The sequence below is a fragment of the Mustelus asterias genome, chromosome 24, assembly GCF_964213995.1.
Source record: "Mustelus asterias chromosome 24, sMusAst1.hap1.1, whole genome shotgun sequence".
Taxonomy (NCBI): Eukaryota; Metazoa; Chordata; class Chondrichthyes; order Carcharhiniformes; family Triakidae; genus Mustelus; species Mustelus asterias.
The window spans coordinates 17884707-17908768 of NC_135824.1; the positions used below are offsets into that span (position 1 = coordinate 17884707).

At 45.8% G+C, this 24062-nt stretch overlaps 1 protein-coding gene across 1 annotated transcript; it reads left to right on the plus strand.

Annotated features, from left to right (window-relative positions):
• Positions 1 to 206: 206 nt before the first annotated feature.
• On the plus strand, positions 207 to 18451 carry cyp19a1a (cytochrome P450, family 19, subfamily A, polypeptide 1a). The gene is made up of 9 exons (XM_078240994.1): positions 207 to 381; positions 477 to 627; positions 1481 to 1635; positions 2866 to 3045; positions 3654 to 3768; positions 5772 to 5886; positions 13301 to 13463; positions 16169 to 16410; positions 18212 to 18451. Exons 1-9 carry the CDS (start codon positions 207 to 209, stop codon positions 18449 to 18451), a joined length of 1536 nt encoding a protein of 511 aa, XP_078097120.1.
• The last annotated feature ends 5611 nt before the right edge of the window (positions 18452 to 24062 follow it).

Consider the following 24062-nt stretch of genomic DNA (forward strand, 5'->3'; position numbering starts at 1 on the left):
ACTAAGAATTTTCATTTGAAAAAGTAATTTATCTCTTTATTTTGACTTCATTTCCAGTCCCTCCTGTCTGAACTCTCCCCAGTGCCTTATAAACATGCATCGTGTGAAGCTATTTAATACTGATCGACAAAGCACCCATCAACAGAATCAGCCTTAACGTGCTTTGTGATCTACTTTACCTCTTTCAAGATTCAGCTTGTGTGGAAATGCAGCAGTTTGCCCTGGGTGACACAGTGCTGCAGCTGTCAAAGCCAGCATATCAAAATCTGACAACCGGTGTGGTGCCTGAAATGGGATCGAGGGCCACGGCTCCTCTGCTGCTTTTCCTGGGCGTGCTCTTCATTTTTGTCAAGTTCTCCGAAAAGAGGGCGACTTTGCCAGGTAACAGAAAGAGAGCATGAGCATGCATGGGGAGTGTTGACGAGAGGGGAGTGATTGAGCTGGCATGTTTCTAACTGTGCAATGTCTTTAAGCAGGTCCTTCTTTCTGCCTGGGCATTGGACCACTCATCTCCTATGGTAGATTCTTGTGGATGGGAATTGGCTGCGCCTGCAATTACTACAATGAAAAGTATGGCGAGGTAGTGAGGGTGTGGATCCATGGTGAGGAAACGCTTATTCTTTGCAGGTAAATCAATTTGCAACCCAAAGAGATAAAAACAAATGACCGCGGATACTGGAATCTGAAACCAAAAGAGAAAATGCTGGAAAATCTCAGCAGGTCTGGCAGCATCTGTAACCATGATGTGGAGTGGCTGGCGTTGGACTGGGGCAGGCACAGTAAGTAGTCTCACAACACCAGGTTAAAGCCCAATAGGTTTATTTGGTAGCACGAGCTTTCGGAGCAGTGTCCCTAAAGCTTATGAAGGAGTGGCGCTCCAAAAGCTCGTGCTACTAAATAAACCTGTTGGACTTTAACCTGGTGTTGTGAGACTACTTGCTGGCAGCATCTGTAAGGAGAGACAAAGCTTTGACAAAGGGTCATCTGGACTCGTAACATCAGCTCTTCCCTCTCCTTACAGATGCTGCCAGACCTGCTGAGATTTTCCAGCATTTTCTCTTATGAAATCAATTTGCAAGCTTGCAGGAATCCAATATCGTCTGGGACAATACTCCACCGAGCATCATCTTAACCAGATTGTCTTTGAGGACAGATATATGCATTTCCCTTATATTAGAATTAAATAGGCTTTCTGTGGCTTTGGAGGGTTTTCTGTATTTCTTGCAAAGTGGAAGTGGCCAGGATTCTATTAAGGGAGCGCCGAGGCTTGTAACAAACTTTTTTCCAACTCTGATTTCTTGTCTAGATCCTCTGATGTGCTTATCTCGTTTATTATTAACTCGAGCAAGTATTTTACTACAATTATTTTGAGTTTACGACTTTTCTACATTGATATTATCCTGTGCAAACGTCCAAGATTAGACAGGTTGATCGGCCAGGCTAGTGACGGACCACCTTTCAATTCTGATTTCTTCCTTAGGTCCTCTGCTGTGAACCACGTGATGAAGAAGGGGCACTACGTGTCCAGGTTTGGCAGCAAGCGGGCACTTCAGTGCATTGGCATGAACGAAAACGGCATCATCTTCAACAACAATCCTTCCATCTGGAAGCAGACACGCCCCTACTTTGCTAAAGGTAAAAAGATTGTACAGCTTGTCTCAAAAGTGTTGGCTCAGCCTGTGTGAAAGCACTCAACCCTCGGTGTGACATGGATAATACACTTTGAGGAGCCATGCATAAAGGTACATGGTATTAACTACACTAACACTGGAAAATCTCATTAAAGTGCAACCTTCATTTACAATATAAACCAGATCTAAAGTGCATTGTCAACTGCCTTTGAGATGGCCTTGGAAGCCGCTTAGTTTCTTTTAATTCATTCGTGGCACAAGGGCGTTTCCGGCAGCCAACATTTAGTGCCCAGGCTTTCATTTATTCCTGAGGCTCAGGTATATGTAGAAGGTTGTTGGGGCTCGGGGATGTGAGGTAGCAGTGGTTGTTGACAGCTTTGGTTCTCATTCAATACATTTGATCATTTGTGATGCCTCCCTTAGCCGAGGGAGTGTGCAATGCTCACTTACCAAAAAGAAAATCAAGCAGGGTCGAATTCTCAGCAATTTGTCTTAAATGCTCTAAAGACTGGTATTGGGTTTCTGCACCCAGCTGATCCAAAAAACAAGTTTCACTGAGGGCCAGGAGATAGAACATAAAGTTAACATTTATTTGTTAGTGTCACAAGTAGGCTTACATTAACACTGCAATGAAGTTACAGTGAAAATCCCCTAGTCGCCACACTCCAGCACCTGTCCGGGTACACTGAGGGAGAATTTGAGCATGGCCGATGAACCTAACAGGCACTTCTTTCAGACTGTGGGAGGAAACCGGAGCACCCGGAGGAAACCCATGCAGACACGGGGAGAACATGCAGACTCCTCACAGGCAGTGACCCAAGCTGGGAATCGAACCCGGGTCCCTGGCACTGTAAGGTAGCAGTGCTAACCACTGTGCCACCATGCCACCCTTTCGCATACACAATGTGATTTGCTTGTTTTTGTTTTTGTTTTGCCTCAGTGGAATCATTCTGATCTTGATCCAAGGGGGGATTTTTACTATTTCCAAAGGGGTTCAGAAGTTGACCAAGTACGTTTTACTAGATGTTTGTTCATTGCAGAACATTGATTGATCTATTGTGTTTGCTTATTTATAGTTGAATGATTCACTCAATGGACTGAATGGCTTCCTTCTGCACTGTCGGGATTCTAAGATTCTAATGTACATTGAGCTGCAATTAAATCTATATATTTGTACATAGGGTGCTGTGTGCAATGCAGGATTTATTGAGAGTGCCGTGTGTATCTGTTGCAGCCCTGACTGGCCCAGGTCTTCGGAGGACTTTGGCAGTGAGTGTGGAGTCTACCAGTAATCACCTGGAGAAATTGCTAGGAGGTCACAACACCACGTCAGCCTGTGAGGACATACTGCTGTTCCTGAGAGCCATCACACTAGATATTTCCAACAAGTTGTTCCTCAGAGTCCCGCTGCATGGTAATCGCAATTTCTACTCTGTTTAAAGCAGACTATGAGTGGTTATAATACTGAATGTACTACTTCCCATAACCTGAGAGCAGCTCGATACTGATTTTCACCATACAATTCTGTCTGAACTAGTTAGAAATCGCTTTGATGCAGCTAATCTCAATTTGAATGCAGCAGCCAATCTGGCAACGAAGATGAAAACATTAGGTACAAACACAATACCGTGTTTGTACGAAATCCCTCTGTGCCATTTAACATCATTCATTCATTATCCCATTAGCTTTATTCATGAAATTGCATGTCTGCACAGTCCATTATAAATATTCAGGGACCCCATGTTCTCCTGACATCTTAATCAGGATTACAAATTAGAGGTAAGCTGAAGCTGTGGAGAGCGTCAGTGAGCAGGACTACCTGTTTCCTTCACAGGAAGTCCAATTAACATCTTCTGTCCCAGTCGTTGCTGAATTTACACACTCCTTGTGCATTGAGGGGGTAACGGGGTGGGAGATGGTGGGCATTAGTAAACCAGCCATCCATTCTTTCATTTGTGTCTGTATTAATCGTATACTCTTGAATAAAAGAAGCATATTTGCCATTTTGTTTTGCCTTTGCAGAGGGAGAAATTGTGTCCAAAATTCAGAAGTATTTTGACACATGGCAAACACTCTTGTTAAAACCAGATATTTTCTTCAAATTTAAGTGGATATATCAGAAGTATGAAAGAGCTGCGTGAGTATCTTATTTCCCTTATCTCTGCAAATCTGGGCCCATTGCTTCTTGAAGCTGGGACTATTTCATTTGAAGCCACCTCATATTAAACAGAAATCAAATACTGCAACCCTTCACTATAATGAAACATGTCAGGCGTGGGTGGCACGGTGGCACAATGGTTAGCACTGCTCCCTCACAGTGCCAGGGACCTAGGTTCAATTCTGGCCTTGGGTGACTGTGTTGAGTTTGCACGTTCTCCCCGTGTCTCCGTGGGTTTCCTCCGGGTGCTCTGGTTTCCTCCCACAGTCCAAAGATGTGTGGGTTAGGTTGATTGGCCATGCTAAATTGTCCCTTAGTGTCAGGGAGACTAGCTAGGGTAAATGCATGGGGTTACGGGGAGAGGGCCTGGGTGAGATTATCAGTGCAGTCCCGATGGGCTGAATGGCCTCCTTCTGTACTATAGGGATTCTATTAAAATGAGCTGTAAAGGATATAAACCAATGAATTGAAGACAGGAGTCACAACTTAAATGTATGAAAGACAATCCAGGATGGATCATGAAACAGCGAGTAATTAGTACAGAGGCCGGGGTATTGTAACTGTGGGGGCTATCCTAACGAAGCGCTGGGGAATCCCCCTGCCCACCCCTCCCAAATCCCCCGGGACTCCCCAGTAACAATCACATGCAATTCCTGGGAAAATCAAACTTTCACTGGGCAATTTCCCTTCAAATCTGAAAATGCAACATAAATTGCAAACTTTGGATGGTTCTGACTATCTTACAGTAATAGTTACCCAGGGAAACTGAGAATTAAAGCCACAATAAACTTTGGGGTGACCATAGTACTAACCGTCACCACTCACTACCCCCGCCCCCACAACAACCATCTAGGGAATAGTCCTGACAGCACTCCCGACCTTCTGTGGGACCTCCTATACCCTCCCAACATCCACTGGACTATTAGACTCTCCCGCCCCCACTCCCCCACAGCCCTGAGCCCCCCCCCTACAACATGGGAACCCTGACCCACAAATGGGCTCCCAAACTCTCACCCGACTCCCTCCCACAAGACTCCCCCAACTCTGTCAACCCCTAACCCCATAAGACCTCTGGCAACTGCCCTCCCGCTGACCATCTGACCCCCATCCCCTACACTAATCCACCCAACCCCACCCTCTGACCCCCTCACCACTGACCCAATCCCTCACCACTGACCCACTCGACTCTCCCCTGACCACGCAACACACCCCACCCCCCACTGACCATCAACAATTCCAGCCTCGGGTAACTGAAGTTTGCACGTTCTCCCCGTGTCTACATGGGTTTTTTCTGGGTGCTCCGGTTTCCTCCCACACTCCAAAGACGTTAGGTTGATTGGTAATGCAAAAGTGCCCTTTAGTGTCAGGAGGACTAACAAGGTAAATATTTGGGGTTACCGGGGATAGGGCCTGGGTGGGATTGTTGTCGGTACAGGCTCAATGGGCCAAATGGCCTCCTTCTGTACTGTAGGGATTCTATTATTCTATTCTATGTGAGCTGAGGTGAAACAAACGATCTTTATCTTAAAGTTTATTAATTAGTCACAAGTAAGGCTTACATTAACTCTGCAGTGAAGTTACTGTGAAAATCCCCCAGTCGCCACACTCCAGCGCCTGTTCGGGTACACTGAGGGAATTTAGCATGGCCAATGCACCTACCCACCATGTCTTTCGGACTGTGGGAGGAAACCGGGGCACCCGGGGGAAACTCACGCAGACACGGGCAGAACCTGCAACACAGGCAGTGACCCAAGCCGGGAATCGGACCCGGGTTCCGTGGCGCTGTGAGGCAGCAGTGCTAGCCACTGTGCAAGTTACCCTTGGATTAAACATCATGGATGGCCACTCTTTTCCAATACTGTTGTCATCCCTTCATGAGATGGTGTTTCTCATGCGAACTTATGTGATATTTAAATCTGCTATCTCCAAGTACGTGAGAATGTGTTCTCGGCATCATTTTGGTCTGATTTCTCCGGTTGCAGGCGGGATTTGCAGGATGCGGTGGAAGAATTGCTGCTGAAAAAGCAGCAGGAACTGCAGCAGACTGAAAAACTACAAGACGTCACCGACTTTGCCACTGACCTAATTTTTGCACAGGTAGATAGCCAACTTTCAATGAAAATGGTAATAAAAGCAAAAATGTCATTGTTACCTACAAGGATATCATTGAGTTTATCAGTGTGATTATCCCATTGACAACACCTGAATATCGCCCCCATGTCTATCTCAGAACACCTTTGGAACAAAAGGGTTGTAAGGGAAAAAATCGGACCTCTCAGGGACAAAAGTGGGGACTTATGCTTGGAGCCCAAAGAGGTAGGGGAGATCCTAAATGAATACTTTGCGTCGGTATTCACTAAGGAGAGGGATGTGTTGACTGGGAGTGTCTCGGAGGGGAGTGTTGAACCGTTGGAGAAAATCTCCATTACAAAGGTGGAAGTGTTAGGTTTGTTAGAGAATATAAAGACTGACAAATCCCCAGGGCCTGATGGAATCTATCCAAGGCTGCTCAGGGAGACGAGAGGTGAAATAGTTGGGCCTCTGACGCAAATCTTTGTCTCGTCACTGGACACAGGTGAGGTCCCAGAGGATTGGAGGATAGCCAATGTGGTCCCGTTATTTAAGAAGGGTAGGAAGGATAACCCGGGTAATTATAGGCCGGTGAGCTTGACGTCCGTGGTGGGGAAGTTGTTGGAGAAGATTCTTAAAGATAGGATGTATGCGCATTTAGAAAGGAATAAACTCATTAACGATAGTCAACATGGTTTTGTGAGAGGGAGGTCATGCCTCACGAACCTGGTGGTGTTTTTTGAAGAAGTGACCAAAATGGTTGACGAAGGAAGGGCCGTGGATGTTGTCTATATGGACTTTAGTAAAGCGTTTGACAAAGTCCCTCATGGTAGGCTAGTGAAAAAGGTTGGATCCCATGGGATAAAGGGGGAGGTGGCTAGATGGGTGGAGAACTGGCTTGGTCATAGAAGACAGAGGGTGGTAGTGGAAGGGTCTTTTTCCGGCTGGAGGCCTGTGACTAGTGGTGTACCGCAGGGCTCTGTATTGGGACCTCTGCTGTTTGTGATTTATATAAATGATCTGGAAGAAGGAGTAACTGGGGTGATCAGTAAGTTTGCGGACGACACAAAACTGGCAGGACTTGCAGATAGTGAGGAACATTGTCAGAGGCTACAGAAGGATATAGATAGGCTGGAAATTTGGGCAAAGAAATGGCAGATGGAGTTCAATCCTGATAAATGCGAAGTGATGCATTTTGGTGGGAATAATGTAGGGAGGAGCTACACGATAAATGGAAGAACCATAAAGGGTGTAGAGACGCAGAGGGACCTGGGTGTGCAAGTCCACAGATCTTTGAAGGTGACGTCACAGGTGGAGAAGGTGGTGAAGAAGGCATATGGCATGCTTGCCTTTATAGGACGGGGCATAGAGTATAAAAGTTGGGGTCTGATGTTGCAGATGTATAGAACGTTGGTTCGGCCGCATTTGGAATACTGCGTCCAGTTCTGGTCGCCACACTACCAGAAGGACGTGGAGGCTTTGGAGAGAGTACAGAGGAGGTTTACCAGGATGTTGCCTGGTATGGAGGGGCTTGGTTATGAGGAGAGATTGGGGAAACTGGGGTTGTTCTCCTTGGAAAGACGGAGGATGAGGGGAGACTTAATAGAGGTGTATAAAATTATGAAAGGCATAGATAGGGTGAACGGTGGGAAGCTTTTCCCCGGGTCGGTGGTGACGTTCACGAGGGGTCATAGGTTCAAGGTGAAGGGGGGGAGGTTTAACACAGATATCAGAAGGACATATTTCACACAGAGGGTCGTGGGGGCCTGGAATGTGTTGCCGGGCAAGGTGGTGGAGGCGGACACACTGGGAACGTTTAAGACTTATCTAGACAGCTATATGAACGGAGTGGGAATGGAGGGATACAAAAGAGTGGTCTAGTTTGGACCAGGGAGCGGCGCGGGCTAATTGTTCCTGGTTTCTCGTTTCAAGGCTTCATTCTACGATCATCTTGCTGGTGCCAGTACAGAGTGAGACTGCGGATAGTTGGGAACCTGTCTCGGGGGCAGGGAATTCATATGGTGTTCGTGGAAGTGGAAATGACTAGGGTTGGGAAGCATTTTCCGATAGGGGCCATTGTGATCTCCTGGACTCGTTTCGATCGCCTCAGGGGGTCGGAGAGGAATTTCCCAGATTTTTTTTTCCCCATATTGGCCCTGGGGTTTTTCACTCTGGGTTTTCGCCTCTCCCTGGAGATCACATGGTCTGGAATGGGGGGGTGGGGGTAAGTTAATAGGTTGTAATGAACAAAGCATCATAGCTGTGAGGGACAGCTCGGTGGATAGGATATTGGTATGTAGATAGGCTGGAAAATTGGGCGGGGATCCTGGATTCAGGATTCAATCCTGGACCGGGGAGCGGCGCGGGCTTGGAGGGCCGAAGGGCCTGTTCCTGTGCTGTATTGTTCTTTGTTCTTTGTTCTTTGAATTCATGACATTTATAACTGGATCCCGTCTTTGCTGAAATATTCCAATTTATTTTTAAATATTTTATTCCTCTCTCATTTCCTGTTACATATTTCTGTCTTCTTACTTGCTTTGCCGAGTTCATATTTTTAAAGGTTTTTCTTTCATTCTTTTAATTTATTTCTCTCAATTTCTGATTCTTTTGGGTGATCAGTTTCATATGTTTTTTAAATTTGTTCAAGGCCAGTATTTCTGTCCATCCATAATTCATAGATTGAATCATAGAAACCCTACAGTGCAGAAACAGGTCATTTGGCCCATCGAGTCTGCACCGACAATGATCCCACCCAGAACTTATCCCATAACCCCACTTATTTACCCTACTAATCCCCTGACACTAATGGTCAATTTAGCATGGCCAATCAACCTTTCCTTCACAGCTTTTGGACTGTGGAAGGAAACCAGAGCACCCAGAGGAAACCCACGCAGGCACGGGGAGAACATGCAGACTCCTAACAGACAGCCACCCAAAGCTAGAATTGAACCTGGGTCCTTGGCGCTGTGACCAATTGCCCTTGAGAAGGTGGTGGTGAGCCTCCTTCTTGAACCACTACAGTCCGAGGTGTAGGTATATCCACAGTGCTGTTAGAGAAGGAATCCCAGGATTTTGACCCAGCGACAGTGAAGGAACGCCAATATATTTCCAAGTCAGGATGATGGGTGTCTTGGAGGGGAATCTCCAGGTGGTGGTGTTCCCATGTGTCTGCTGCTTTTATCCTTCTAAATGATAATGGACATGGGTTTGGAAGATGCTATCTAATGAGGCTTGGGAAGTTGCTGCCGTGCATCTTGTAGATGAAACACACTATTGCTACTGCGCTTCGGTGGTGAAGGGAGTGAATGTTTGTGGATGGGGTGCCAGTCAAACAGGCTGTTTTGACCTGGATGGTGTTGAGCTTCTTGAGTGTTATTGGAGCTGCACCACATCCAGGCAAGTAGAGAATATTCCATCACACTCCTGACCTGTGCCTTGAACAGGCTTTGGGAGTCAGGAGGTGAGTTACTCACCGCAGGATTCCTAGCCTCTGACCAGCTCTTGTAACCATGGTATTTATATAGCTAGTCCGGTTCAGTTTCTAGTCAATGGTAAGCCCAGGATGTTGACAGTGGGAGATTCAGCGATGGTAATGCCATTGAATGTCAAGGGCCGGTGATTAGATTCTCCCTTGTTGAAGATGTTCATTGCCTGGAACATGTGTTGCGGGAATGTTGCTTGCCATTTGTCAGTCCAAGTTGAATATAGTCTAGGTCTTGCTGCATTTGGGCATGAACTGCCTTGGTATCTGAGGAGTCGTAAACAGTGCTGAGCATTGTGCAAACATCCCCACTTCTGACCTTATGAAGGTCATTGATGAAGCAGCTGAAGATGGTTTGGCCCAGGACACTATTGGTTTCTTATTGCTCCTTCTCATCAATTCAGTGTTACTTTACTTTCTCTCCCTCCTCTTCACATTTGATTCAGCTTTGCTTCCCATTTAATTTTTCCTTTGATTCTTTACATAAGATTACACAGAATAGACAGTACAGAAACAGGCCTTATAATCCAACCAGCCTATGCTGGAGTTTATGCACCTCTTGAGCTTCCTTCCAACTTTCCTCATCTAAACCTACCATCGTAATCACCTATCCCCTTCTCCCTCATATGCTTGTCTCGCCTTCCTTTGAAATGCATCTGTACTGTTCGCTTCAACCACTCCCAATGGTAGTGGGTTTGGCATGACCTCTCCTTGGGTAAAGAGGTTTCTCAGAATTCCCCAATAGATTTCTTAGTGATTCGCTCACACTGATGGCCTCTAATTTTGCTCTTCCCCACAAAAGGAAGCACTCTCCTTATTATGATCATAGAATCCCTACAGTGCAGAAGGAGGCCATTTGGTCCATCAAGTCTGCACCAACTCTCTGACAATGCACCTTGGCCACCTCACCCCTCTGCCCTATCCCTTTAAGCCCACATATTTACCCCACTAACCCCCCTAACCTACACATCCAGAACACTAAGGGACAATTTAGCACGGCCAATCCACCTAACCTGCACATCTTTGGACTGTGGGGGGAAACTGGAGCACCCGGAGGAAACCCACGCAGACATGGGGAGAATGTGTAAACTCCACACAGATGGTCACCCGAGGCCGGAGTCAAACCCGGGTCCTGAGAGGCAGCAGCGCTAACCACTGTGCCACCATGCTGCCATTTTGTCTTTTTATGAACTTCCCTTGCCTTTTTGCTTGTTTTTTTTTCCATTCCAACACTTCAGATTGCCAGTCCTCTCTGTCTTGCAATATTTCTCCTCTGTGTTTTCTATTTCTTTTGTCATTGCTTTTTCAAAACTATTCGCTTTGAGGTAAATTAAATTTTTATTTCCAAAAGAGAAAATGCTGGAAAATCTCAGCAGGTCTGGCAGTATCTAAGGAGAGAAAAGAGCTGAACTTTCGAGTCCAGATGACCCTTTGTCAAAGCTAAAAGGCAGAGAAAATGGGAGATATTAAATATGCCTTTTCTATGCCTTTTAACCAGGTCATCTGGACTCGAAACGTTAGCTCTTTTCACTGCTTACAGATGCTGCCAGACCTGCTGAGATTTTCCAGCATTTTCTCTTTTGGTTTCAGATTCCAGCATCCGCAGTAATTTGCTTTTATTACATTTTTATTTGTTCTCTTGTTACCTGAACCTCGCTGTTCTCCCTCGCTCCCCTCATGTTTGTGACACAAGGCGGTGAACATGGGAATTGGCGTTTCTCCCAGGGTCACAGTGAACGTGTCCACCAGATATCTGTCCCTATGACAGCCAATCCTCAGTACTCTAGCCAAGTGACCATTCATCAGTAAGTATTATCAGCGAGGGCAGATTACTTTCCGACAGAAGTCACTGGATATTAATCAAAAATATGAAGCTTGGCTGCTTCTCCCTCAAGCCGAGGGATACGAGAGCCAATGGTTACATTTTGTTACTGCTCCTGACTAAGTTAAGTGAATTCAAACCATCAATTGATTCTGGGACCATCTTGTCTGGTTTTATTTATTTACAGGATGTGGGCATCACTGACTAGGCCAGTATTTATTGCCCATCCCTAGTTGCCCTTGAGAAGGTGGTGGTGAGCTGCCTCCTTGACCCGCTGCTGTCCCTGATGTGTAGGAACACCCGCCGTGCTTTTGTTTTCTTTGCAGCAGTTCATAGAATCCCTACAGTGCAGAAGGAGGCCATTCGGCCCATCGAGTCTGCACCAACCACAATCCCACCCAGGCCCTATTCCCGTAACCCCACATATTTACCCTGCTAATCCCCCTGACACTAGGGTTAATTTAGCACGGCCAATCAGCCTAACCCACACATCTTTGGACTGTGGGAGGAAACTGGAGCACCCGGGGGAAACCCACACAGACACGGGGAGAATGTGCAAACTCCACACAGAGACAGTGACCTAAGGCCGGAATTGAACCCGGGTCCCTGGCGCTGTGAGGCAGCCGTGCTAACCACCGTGCTTTATAGTGCAATCCAGTTGCATAAATTCAGTGTCCCATGGATGTTACCCTGTTACATGCAAACTCCACACAGGCAGTCAACCAAGGACGGAATTGCATCCGAGTCCCTGGCGCTGTGAGGCAACAGTGCTTGCCAATGTGCCGCCCTTGATTTAAATTCCACTATCTGCCATGGCAGGATCCGAACCTGAGGGTCCATAGCATTAACCTGGGTCTCTGGGTTACTAGTCCAGTGACAATACCACTCCGCCACCACCACTGAGGCCATTATATCATGAACCATGAATTTAATTTACAGATAATTAACTACAAGTAACTTGAAATTAATTTTTAAAGCAAAATTTCACCAGATTTGTACCAGAAAATCTGTACAGTATGTGATCTTGTCCTCAGTGAGCTACACATGGGTCTCATCTGGCTGATTCAAGCTGAACAAAGTTTGAACAAATTGGATGAAATGACATAGTATTAAGCTAAATCAGATTAGCTAACAGGACACATAGTTCATGAAAGTTTACAAATATCTTAAGAGCAGCGATGAGCAAGGACGCCTATGATAGGAAACATTTGAAAAGGAATATCATTAAGCCGCTGGCCTCATGGCAATAACATTCACTGAAGGTTAGGGGCCAAGCGTCTGTCTCATTTCAGAGGAACGAGTGCTTTTTGCAATAAGCCTGTGAGCAAATAAGGAAAATGAAAATTGAAGTTCGCTCGTTCCTAGGGTCTGTAATGGATCGCAAAGGCGTTTGCAGCAGGATCGCTGCGTGCTGAGCTTGTATTTTCCAATGATGCTCATTGTGAGGTCAGCAGACTGTGTGAAACCAAGCTCATTTCTGCTTGCTAATGGCAGCTATAGTTTGACGCTGGGGGGTGGGGGGGGGATGGATTGCCTACCATGATTACGGTGTTAGGGGAAAGAGGGATAAGGAAGCAAGCAGCACAAAACAAATCCAAGTGCAAACCCAGATGCAAATTACTGTATTTTTAAAAAAGTTTATTTGTTAGTCACAAGTAAGGCTTACATTAACGCTGCAATGAAGTTACTGTGAAATTCCCCTAGTCACCACACTCCGGCGCCTGTTCGGGCCAATGCACCCTAACCAGCATGTCTTTCGGACTGTGGGAGGAAACCGGAGCACCCGGAGGAAACCCACGCAGACACGGGGAGAATGTGCAGACTCCACACAGACAGTGACCCAAGCTGGGAATCGAGCCCGGGTCCCCGGCGCTGTGAGGCAGCAGTGCTAACCACTGTGCCACCATGCCACCCATTTTATTCAAGTTGAATGAACTATTATTGATAACCACTTTTTGATTTATTTATTGGTGAGGCAGGCAGGTAATCATTTTGGAGAAAATCGCTCCTATAGTACATTATGTAACTGAACATCTCTGTTTTGGCAACACTGGTCGTGGCTTGTCGTGCTTGTTAATGTAATGCTCACATCGAGTTTACTGGTGCCAAGGTAAAGCTGCCTTTCTGCTCTTCTGTAGACGCATGGAAAACTGACCGCGGACAACGTGAGGCAGAGTGTGCTGGAAATTCTGATCGCAGGCCCAGACACAATGTCTGTCAGCATCTTTTTTATGCTACTGCTTATCACACAACACCCTGATGTGGAAAAGAAAATAGTTGAAGAGATTCAGGCGGTTACAGGTACGATACAGGGAGAACGCATAATACAATAGTTTCACTGACCACAGTTTGACTTTATTGTGTTTAAGTCATCTCAGTGTTTGAATCCTGTTTCTTTCCTGAATTTGAATCATAGAATATCTAGAGTGCAGGAAGAGTTCATTCGGTCCATCAATCCTGCACCAACCACAATCCCACCCAGGTCCTATCTCTTTCACCCCACGTATTCACCCTGTTAGTCCCCCTGACACTAAGGGGCTATTTAGCATGGCCAATCAACCTAACCTGCACATCTTTGGAGTGTGGGAAGAAACCAGAGCACTCGGGGGGGGAAATCCACGCAGACACGGGGAGAATGTACAAACTCCACACAGACAGTGACCCAAACCGGGAATCGAACCCAGGTCCCTGGCGCTGTGAGGCTGCGTGCTAACCACTGTGCTACCGTGCCGCCCTAAGAGTGATGCCTAAAGAGTCATTTGGTACACATCAGTCTGCTCTGTCCCCTCCTCACAGGGTTCTCTCCTTGCCATCACATGATCAGCCACACTGGCCGATGGAGAAGCTGCCACCTTTGTTATCTGTCGCTGTGTGGCCGGTTTTACGCTGCGCTGCTGGGGGACTGACCCGGACAGATATTTTGTTTCAGTTTTCATGTATTGAAAGCCTGCCGAGTAACCATTTGGCCAGTCAGCAGGCCTTCAGCGCTGCGCTGTCAAAGCATTTTATCAGTGTTTTCCTAAAAACAAAGCGAGAATCTAGGTTAAAAAAATAGGATCAAATTCTATGATGTGCAATGGACCAAGAGATCAACATAAATGCCAAGTTGTTTATTTGAAGATTAAATAGTGGGACAATGACATAGTGTGTAGAATGCCAACTCAAGTGTCTTTTAGGTGACAATGATGCTGGCCTATTTCCTGATGGCACTGTACCTTGATTTTGTTTTAGTACATAGTGTCCTTATGTCCTTGGTTTCGCCAAAGCAATTTACTGCAGAGAGGAAAAACCGTGGTTCCATTAGCTTAGAATAATATCTTGCCATTAAATTACAATAATGCAATGTCCAAATGTAATTGATTTTGGTTTAATTACTCTTACTGTCCTCACCGTGAATAGTTTTTTTTAAAAAAGAGCTTCTTAATTCAATGTCCCAACGGCACTGGCAAGTCTCAATGGTGTGGAGCTCTGTAAATAACCATTATACTTGCTTTCATCTTCTCCTTGAGATTGAATCTCACCCGTTTTAAAAAATGATTCCGTACTGTGATCTCACCGGCCGTTCACTCCACACTCCCGCTGCAGCGAGGTCGGAGAATTTGGCAGGCAGACAAATCTCCGTTCACTGCGATGGATTGGGAAAATCCCGCTGGCTTGAACGGTGGTAAGATTCCAGCCTCTATCCCCTCTTCTTAATTTCCCATGGCGGGCAACATTTGTAGAAAAGTGGGGAGGAAACCTCCCCAAGGTGCCTGTACTCAAAGAAGCCGATAGGATATACTGGAGAACGACTCACTCCGATTCGCCCTGTTGGCCCTTCCTCAGTGTGGTTACGGTCCTAGCAGGACCTTTCTTCAATCTATTGGACCATCCAGCATGTCACCCATCACTAGATCAACTATATCCCCCACCACTTCATTCTCTTTGCCCCAGCCTGCTCCCACTATTAGATCCAACGCACCCTTAATCTACCGTTCTTCCCACAATTTAATGCCCTCTGCTATTACCCAGCTGTGCATTGGCCTATTAGTTGCATTCCCATTATGGATGGATACAGAAAAAAAAATTGTATTCATATAGCGCCTTTCACAACTCATAGAATGTCCCAAAGTGTTTTACAGCCAATGAAGTATTGGCCCGTAGTCACTGTTGTAATGTAGGAAACGCAGCAACCCATTTGCACACAGCAAGCTCGAACAAACAGCCATGTGGTAATGTCCAGATAACCTGCTTTCTAATGATGGATCAGACATAAATATTGGCCAGTACACCAGAGAGGACTGCCCTGTTCTTCAAAATAGTGTCATGGGATATTTGAAGTTTATTAATTTGTGTCACAAGCAGGCTACAATGAAGTTACTGTGAAAATCCCCTAGTCGCCACACTCCGGCGCTGTTCAGGTACACTGAAAGAGAATTTAGATGGTCAATGCACCTAACCAGCGCGTCTTTCAGACTGTGGGAGGAAACCGGAGCACCCGGAGGAAACCCATGCAGACATGGGGAGAAAGTGCAAACTCCGCACAGACAGTGACCCAAGCCGGGGAATCGAAGCCAGGTCCCTTGGTGCTGTGAGGCAGCAGTGCTAACCACTGCCACCGTGCCACTGTGTAAATCAAAGTGGAGAATGTGGGCATCGATCCCACTACAAACAGGGCCTGGGTTTAACACCTTGTCAGAGACACAGCACTCGTTATGTACTGGATTGGAGCCTCATCCTTTAATTTCTTGCATTCAAGTCCAGGAATTGGACTTGAACCCAAAACCTCAGAGACAAGAGTGCTACCCACTGAGCCACAGCTGTCACTACAGCATCGCTGCTTCACAGTGGGAACTCAAATACTTTTACAGCACATGATTACTGAGTCTTCAGTCTCCATGGGTCTGCCACCTGATTACTTTTCTCATTTCCGATTATGTAAAATCAGTGGGAGCTCTAATCACCCCTTTTCTAGTTAATACATGCACAGCAGCTCAAATCAGATACTCTTCCCTCTTCATTCCCAGGGGAACGGGAAGTGCAGAACAGTGACCTGCAGCAGCTGAAAATTGTGGAGAGCTTTATTTACGAGAGCATGAGGTACCAGCCTGTGGTGGACTTCACCATGCGCAAGGCACTTAAAGATGATGTGATTGATGGCTACCCAGTCAAAAAAGGCACCAACATCATCCTTAATCTGGGCCGCATGCACAAAGTCGAATTCTTTCTCAAGCCAAATGAATTCAACCTGGAAAACTTTGCACAAAATGTGAGTATCCACGCTTGGTAAGAATTGAGCTTTGCATATAATAGGCATACACTCTATTCTAGCTTCTTAAAGGCCATCTACAGGCAATTTTCAGTACGCATGAAGTAATCTCGAGGTACATGCTGACCTTTTTCTATCCATTGTACATGTGTAGTCGTGTCCACTAGTTCATGCTCAGATGATGCTCCAAGTCACAAGACCAACATGCAGAAGGTAACTCGATCGAGTGTAGCTTCCTCAGCTAGCTTAGGCTCACCGCCACCTTCTCAAGGGCAATTAGGGATGGACTTCGCTAGTAATGCTAACCTCGCCAGTGATGCTCACACCCCACAAACAAAATATAAAAAGTGTCGGCTTCGGTGCAGATCCGGCATACAATTTGCTCCAGTGATGGGGAGGAGCTCTTGGCTCGACTGATGTCATGATGTGGAGATGCCGGTGTTGGACTGGGGTAAACACAGTAAGAAGTGTCACAACACCAGGTTAAAGTCCAACAGGTTTATTTGTAGCAAGTGGTGTTTGCTACAAATAAACCTGTTGGACTTTAACCTGGTGTTGTGACACTTCTTACTGCACCGACTACTGATGTCAACAGGGACATAATGTTGGATGGGTTGATTCAATTGCTGCTAAAAGCATTATTGGCTGCACATCCAATATACAGAGATGGCAGCATTTTTTTTAACCCAATCCAAACAGGTGATACCAAAGTTTTGCCTGACTCGGATGCCAGTGAAAACTGTATTTGTTCACAGTGACAAACCAGAACTGACTCGATATAGAAACTCAACATTGTCAGTTATTGGGTTGAATTCTAATAGTTATCAACACTCATGGGCTGCAAGGCAAAATCAGGGCCCTCCACGAGCAATCTTGGTCTGTGTCCTGCCACCCAGTTTTCCCTCGACATATATAAAACCTGCATGTGTGTCAGTAGACTCCTTGTGGGCCTACTGTGGGCACCTACAACCGCCTTTCAATCGAATCCTTTCAATCTTCTTTCTAAAACAATAGGAAAGTGGCCAAGTAAGTCCTGTGAAAAATCACTTTGAGAAGTAGAACAGAAGGACAGGGGGTTGGAGTTGGAAAGAGATGATGCCACACGGAAACCCTAACAGGAGTAATATTGCCAACAGGGAGGGGAACTAGCAACCACTTTCATAGAATCCATAGAATCATAGAATCCATACAGTGCAGAAGGAGCCCATCGAGTCTGCACCAACCACAATCCCACCCAAACCCTATCCCCGTAACCCGACATATCTACCCTGCTAGTCTCCCTGACACTAAGCGGTAATTTTCCATGGAGTGTGGGAGGAAACCAGAGCACCCGGAGGAAACCCATGCAGACACGGGGAGAATGTGCAAACTCCACACCGACAGTGACCCGAGGCCGGAATTGGACCCGGGTCCCTGGCGCTGTGAGGCAGCCGTGCTAACCACCGTGCTTTATAGTGCAATCCAGTTGCATAAATTCAGTGTCCCATGGATGTTACCCTGGTGACCAGAGTCACCATTTGACCCAAGTTGATCCTAATTTTGTCAGTCCCAAACTAGAACGACAGCACCGTCTGGAAGTCGAACAGAGCTGGCCTCAAATTCCAAGAATTACTCTGCATCTTTTCACAGTCTGAACGTTTCTCAAAATCTCTGAATTTTACCACGTTCTAGATAATGGCAAAGATTGGGGTTTAAACCTCAGATTATTGTACATGGCCACGATTTTTAATTGAAAAAGTCATATGCTGCACCTGCTTGTCTGTACAAATAGAGGATAGCTTTAACTCTCCTGTGTTTGTAGGTTCCTCATCGCTATTTCCAGCCATTTGGCTGCGGCCCTCGGTCCTGTGTGGGAAAATATATCGCCATGGTGATGATGAAAGGTATCTTGGTGACCATGTTGAAGAGATACAGAGTGCATTCACATAATGGAAGCACCCTAGAAAATATCAAAAATAACAATGACTTGTCTTGCCATCCCAATGAGTCACACTCTATCCTCAGAATGATTTTTACCCCGAGGAACCAAGCAGAGGTCTAAGATCCCAATTTCCATGCAACTGGCACGCACAAGGTTTCATGGGGATGATGCAGAGTAACCATAATAAAATCATCCGAATAGAGTCTGCCATCTTTTTCATCAAGTTGAACCAAAGTGCTGGTTAGAGTTAGGATCCAAATCTTTGTGTTAGAATACTTTTTTTTCCCTCTTTATATCCACTATTACTATTGTTCATGGGATAGTCTTGAATTAGAGCACTCTTAATTTGCCATCACGTGTTATCATATATCATCGCTCCTGCCATCACCTTCAACCCCCTCCAGGCCACCAGGTGGAGCAACAGGAGTGGGTGAGAGGTGAGGACAGTAAACATCAGCCAATGAATGGCAGAGCACCATTGTCCACCTCTGTGGAGAGACCTTTGGTCTGACCAAGGTGTTTATTCAGCAGAAGGAAGAAGCAAGTTTGGTGCATTGGAGACGGGGAGGAGGGAAGTGTGACAATAGAATTTTAAAAAATATTATTTTCAAAATTCACTTCAGTTTGACGGATCATGTTTTGAGAATCAATTTATTATTTAACCTTTTCTATACTCATTTATGATATATAAATGTTATATTATCTATAATGCATATTTTCGATATATAATATATATATATACACACTAAACAAGTTAATAGATGTAGATAAGAATGTAGAGAGAAGATAAGAAAATCTCAACGGTGGCACAGTGGTTAGCACTGCTGCCTCACAGTGCCAGGAACCTGGGTTCTATTCCCGCTTGGTCAGTGTCTGTGTGGAGTTTGCACATTCTCCCCTTGTCTGCGTGGGTTTCCTCTGGGTGCCCCGGTTTCCTCCCACAGTCCAAAGATGTGCAGGTTAGGTGGATTGGCCATGCTAAATTCTCCCTCGGTGTACCCGAACAGGCGCCGGAGTGTGGCGACTAGGGGATTTTCACAGTAACTTCATTGCAGAGTTAATGTAAGCCTACTTGTGGCACTAATACATAAACTTAATGCATGACCCACAGAGATCAGAAAAAGAGAGAGGGGAACATCTTTAGAAAAGCGAATGGTAAGTAACCGCATCAAAAAGAAAGAAATTTAGGCTATAGCAAGGCCATGGGAGAAAGGTGATACTCCTACCAGTGGTGGGAAGAGAGGATAAGTCCCATTTGGTATTAGGAAGAGATGGTGGCCAGAATTTTACCGGCACACCCGCTCCAGAATCGGGGCGGGCGAGGCTGGCAGAACGGCATTCTCTGTTGGCCTCGAGCGGGATCTTACGAGCCTTGGGTGGGCAAGGAGGTAAAATTCCAGCAGATAAGTTCTACAGGGGAAAAGGGTGAATTCCATTCTGTTAGTCAGAGTGTGTTGGGGATACCAGATCTGGGGATACCAGAATCACATACCTCAAACATTAACAAGTCTGCCCCATCAAGGGCAGAGGGAAATCTGTCCCTTATGCTCTGGCTGGGGATGGTGACAATCAGCCTCAATCTGCAGAGAATAGCTTAACTTCAAAGATTGTAAACGGAAACAAACAAGCTCCTTAATTCGGAGGTGAAAAAATATTTTTCATATTGCATGGAGATGTTATAATCAATCATGAATGGTGTAATCTACTGTTTTACAGACATTATAGTTTTGTACCTTGATTTACATTTTGGGCCGGACAAAATCTTTTTACAAATGTTGATTATTCTGACAGCAGCGGCTTCCCCGGGGCACAATACCCGGCCTATGTTTGAATGAAGCTCCAATAAAGTTATGTGGCTCAGCCTGCAATCTCTCCTCTCTTATTTTGAACAAACACCGCACCATGGCGAAACACTAGTGTTTACAAATGTAACAGCATTTCAGAGCGAGGTCGGGACTTTACTTTTCTCATAGCTGGGGTTCAGTTAACTCAGTTTTTATTTATTCATTTGTGGGACATGGGCATCGCTGGCTGGCCAGCATTTATAGCCCATCCCTAGTTGCTCTTGTTCAGAGGGCAGTTGAGAGTCAACCATGTTGCTGTGGCTCTGCAGTCACATGTAGACCAGACAAGGTAAGGACGGCAGATTTCCTTCCCTAAAGGACATTAGTGAACCAGATGGTTTTTTCTGACAGTCGACAATGGTTTAATGGTCATCAGTTGGCTGGAGTGTGATGCAGAATGGCGCTAACAGCATAGAGTCATAGAGGTTTACAGCATGGAAGCAGGCCCTTCGGCCCAACTTGTCCATGCCGCCCTTTTTTTTAACCACTAAGCTAGTCCCAATTGCCCACGTTTGGCCCACATCCCTCTATATCCATCTTGCCCGTGGAACTATCTAAATGCTTTTTAAAAGATAAAATTGTACCCGCCTCTACTACTACCTCGGGCAGCTTGCTCCAGACCCTCTGTGTGAAAACATTGCCCCTCTGGATCCTTTTGTATCTCTCCCCTCTCACCTTAAACCTATGTCCTCTAGTTTTAGACTCTCCTACCAGGTTCAATCACCATACAGACTCTGGTCGTTTGCTGCAGAACTATTTCCTCACCTTGCCCCCACATTGTGAAGTGGTGTCCCTCAACCCCTCAGCTCTCTGTGATGGAGAGAGATGACTATGGTCCTTTGGGACTTTGGCTAGATGCATAAATCTTAAATTGCAAACTACTTGACTTCTATAAGGCTAAAGAAAAACAATTCTGAGAGGGTGTGGCGTGTGCAATAAGGAAGAATGTTAGGTAAATAGCATTTAAAGTGCAATTATCGTCACACTCACGACTCTGACTGAAAAATTTGTCTCCCATCCCATTTTTGTTAACTGAGGTTGCTACATTTTAGTTCGAAGTCATTATAAAATGAAAATTACCTCAAAACCAAAACACTCTGAGAAACCTGAGCACAAATTCCAGGCTGACATTTCCATGCAGTACTGAGGGAGTGTTGCAATGTCTGATGTGCCAGCTTTTGGATAAGACATAAAACCTATCTACTCATGTAATCCCTATAGTGCAGAAGGAGGCCATTCAGCCCATCGTGTCTGCACCGACTCTCTGCCAGGGCACCTTACCCAGGCCCACCACCCCCATCCTATCCCATATCCCAAACTCAGGTGATTGCAAGAGATCCCTTGGTACTATGTTGAAGAAGAGATCCCTTGGTACTATGTTGAAGAAGAGATCCCTTGGTACTATGTTGAAGATGAGCAGGTGTATTATCCAGTGATTATTCATCAGTCAACATCACAAGAAACAGACTATCTGGGAGCTTGCTGTGTCGAAACTGGTTGCTTTGTTTCTGACATTACAATAGTGACCACACTGTGAAATGCACTGGGACATCATGTGGACGTGAAAGGTGGACTTTAACTGCAAATTTCTTTTTCTTGATATGTGCAGTCGCCAGTTGTATGAATTCAAAAGATTTGCCAAAATTCAAAGATTATAACCAATAGAAATGAAATATATTCTCTAAAAAACATGAAAGTTGCACCACCCCCCATTCCCCGCCCCCAGATAGAGAGTGTGCCTTTCCTTTATCCAACCCTGCCTCAGTTGGGTAAGATCAAGAACTCATCAAATGAGGAAATGAAAGGACTTTTCCGAGCTAATCTCAAAATTCCATTGCTAGCTCTGCAAGTTCTATATCAACAGCATTTCGTTGATGCAGACACTGAAACTCCACTAAGATGAGGGGAAATAGGTTGTGGAGGCTGGGGCGGGGTGGTGAGGGCTGGGGGGGAGTGGGGGCTGGGGTTTGGTGGGGGCTGGGGCGAGTGGTTGGAGCTGGGGGGTGGTGAGGCCTGGGGCGGGGGGGGAGCTGGGGGTTGGTAGGGGCTTGCAGGGGAGTGGAAGGGGTTGGGGGGCAGTGGGGGCTGAGGTATGGTGGGGGCTGGGAGGGTTGGAGGAGGCTGGGGGGAGTGGGGGGGCGGTGCGAGCTGGTGGGGGGGGGGGGGGGCAGCGGTGGGGCTAGGGGCAGTGGATGGTGGCGAAGGAGCATGCACAGTCTATGGATATATCCTAAAATCAACACACGAGTGCTTTGGGCTTTGATTATTAAATTTCAAAAATATTCCAAAACTTTGCACAACAGCCACCGCCTGTGGAAAACTTACAATTCAGTTCATAACATGAACAGCATGGATCCCTCTACACCGATTCTAAATTAAATCACACACCAGCCGCAATCTTTAAATGGGTAGATCGCGAGCTTTCAAACTGTTATTTGATGCCATAATGTAACATTGCATGATTACCCACAGTCTTGTGACTCCACAGTGCTGCAAGGAATGGCCTATTAATTGTCATTTACTAGTTTACATACAGATTGGTGCAAAGCTGCTATGACATGGGAATAAAATTAAAACAGAAAATGCTGGGAAAACTCAGTAGGTCTGGCAGCACCTGTGGAGAGACAAACCGAGTTTCAAGTCCGCATGACTCTTCTCCAGAGCTAAAGAGAGAGGGAGAAATGGATTTATACTGTTTAAGAAGGGGTGGAGTAGTTGGAGCAAGATAGAAGGTCAGGGATAGGTGGGAGTCAGGAGAGATTTGACAAAAATGTTATGGAACACAAAACAAAGGAAGTATTAATGGTGGTGTTAAAGACTAAAGTAGGTGCTGATAGTGGCATAGAGGTAAGATATCATAATGTGTTAACAGTAGAACACAGGTCAGCGCTCTGTGAAGCAAAACTTAATAAGTGACAGATGGCCCTGTGGGGGAGGGGGACCTTTGGTACAAAAATATTGAATCAGAAAAGGGGGGTCAAGATGGAGGAGAGAGTTCATAATCTGATGTTGTTGAACCCAATGTTTCACCGAGGAAATAGAAAGTGTTTGTGTGGTGGTGGGTTACAGTTCACTCAAGGAGCTCAAATTGCTGTGGTAACATTTTTGATTTGATTTGATTCATTATTGTCACATGTATTGAGATACAGTGAAAAGTATTGCTTCTTGCGCGCTACACAGACAAAACATCCAGATCATAGAGTACATAGCGAAGAAGGAAAGAAGAGGATGCAGAATATAGTGTTGCAGTCACAAATAGGGTGTAGAGAAAGATCAGCTTAATATTTGGTAGGTCCATTCAAAGGTCTGGTGGCAGCAGGGAAGAAGCTGTTCTTTAGTCAGTTGGTACGTGTCCACAGGCTTTTGTATCTTTTTCCTGACGGAAGAAGTGGGAAGAGAGTATGTCCGGGAAACATGGGTTTTTGAATATTTTTTTTTATTCATTCATGGGACATGGGGGTCACTGGCTGGCCAGCATTTGTTGCCCATCCCTAGTTGCCCGAGGGCAGTTGAGAGTCAACCACATTGCTGTGGCCTCTGGAGTCACATGTAGACCAGACCAGGTAAGGACCTTGAAAGACATTAGTGACCAGATGGGATTTTCTGACAGTCGACAATGGATTCATGGTCATCAGTAGATTCTTAATTCCAGATATTTTTTATTGTATTCAAATTCCACCATCTGCCGTGGCGGGATTCGAACCCAGGTCCCCAGAACATTAGCTGAGTTTCTGGATTAATGGTCTAGCGATAATATCACTAGGCCATTGCCTCCCCTTACTGGCAGCCTTCCCGAGGCAGCAGGAAGTGTAGATGGAGTCAATGGATGGGAGGCTGGTTTGCGTGAGGGATTGGGCTATGTTCACAACCCTATAAGATAAGATGAT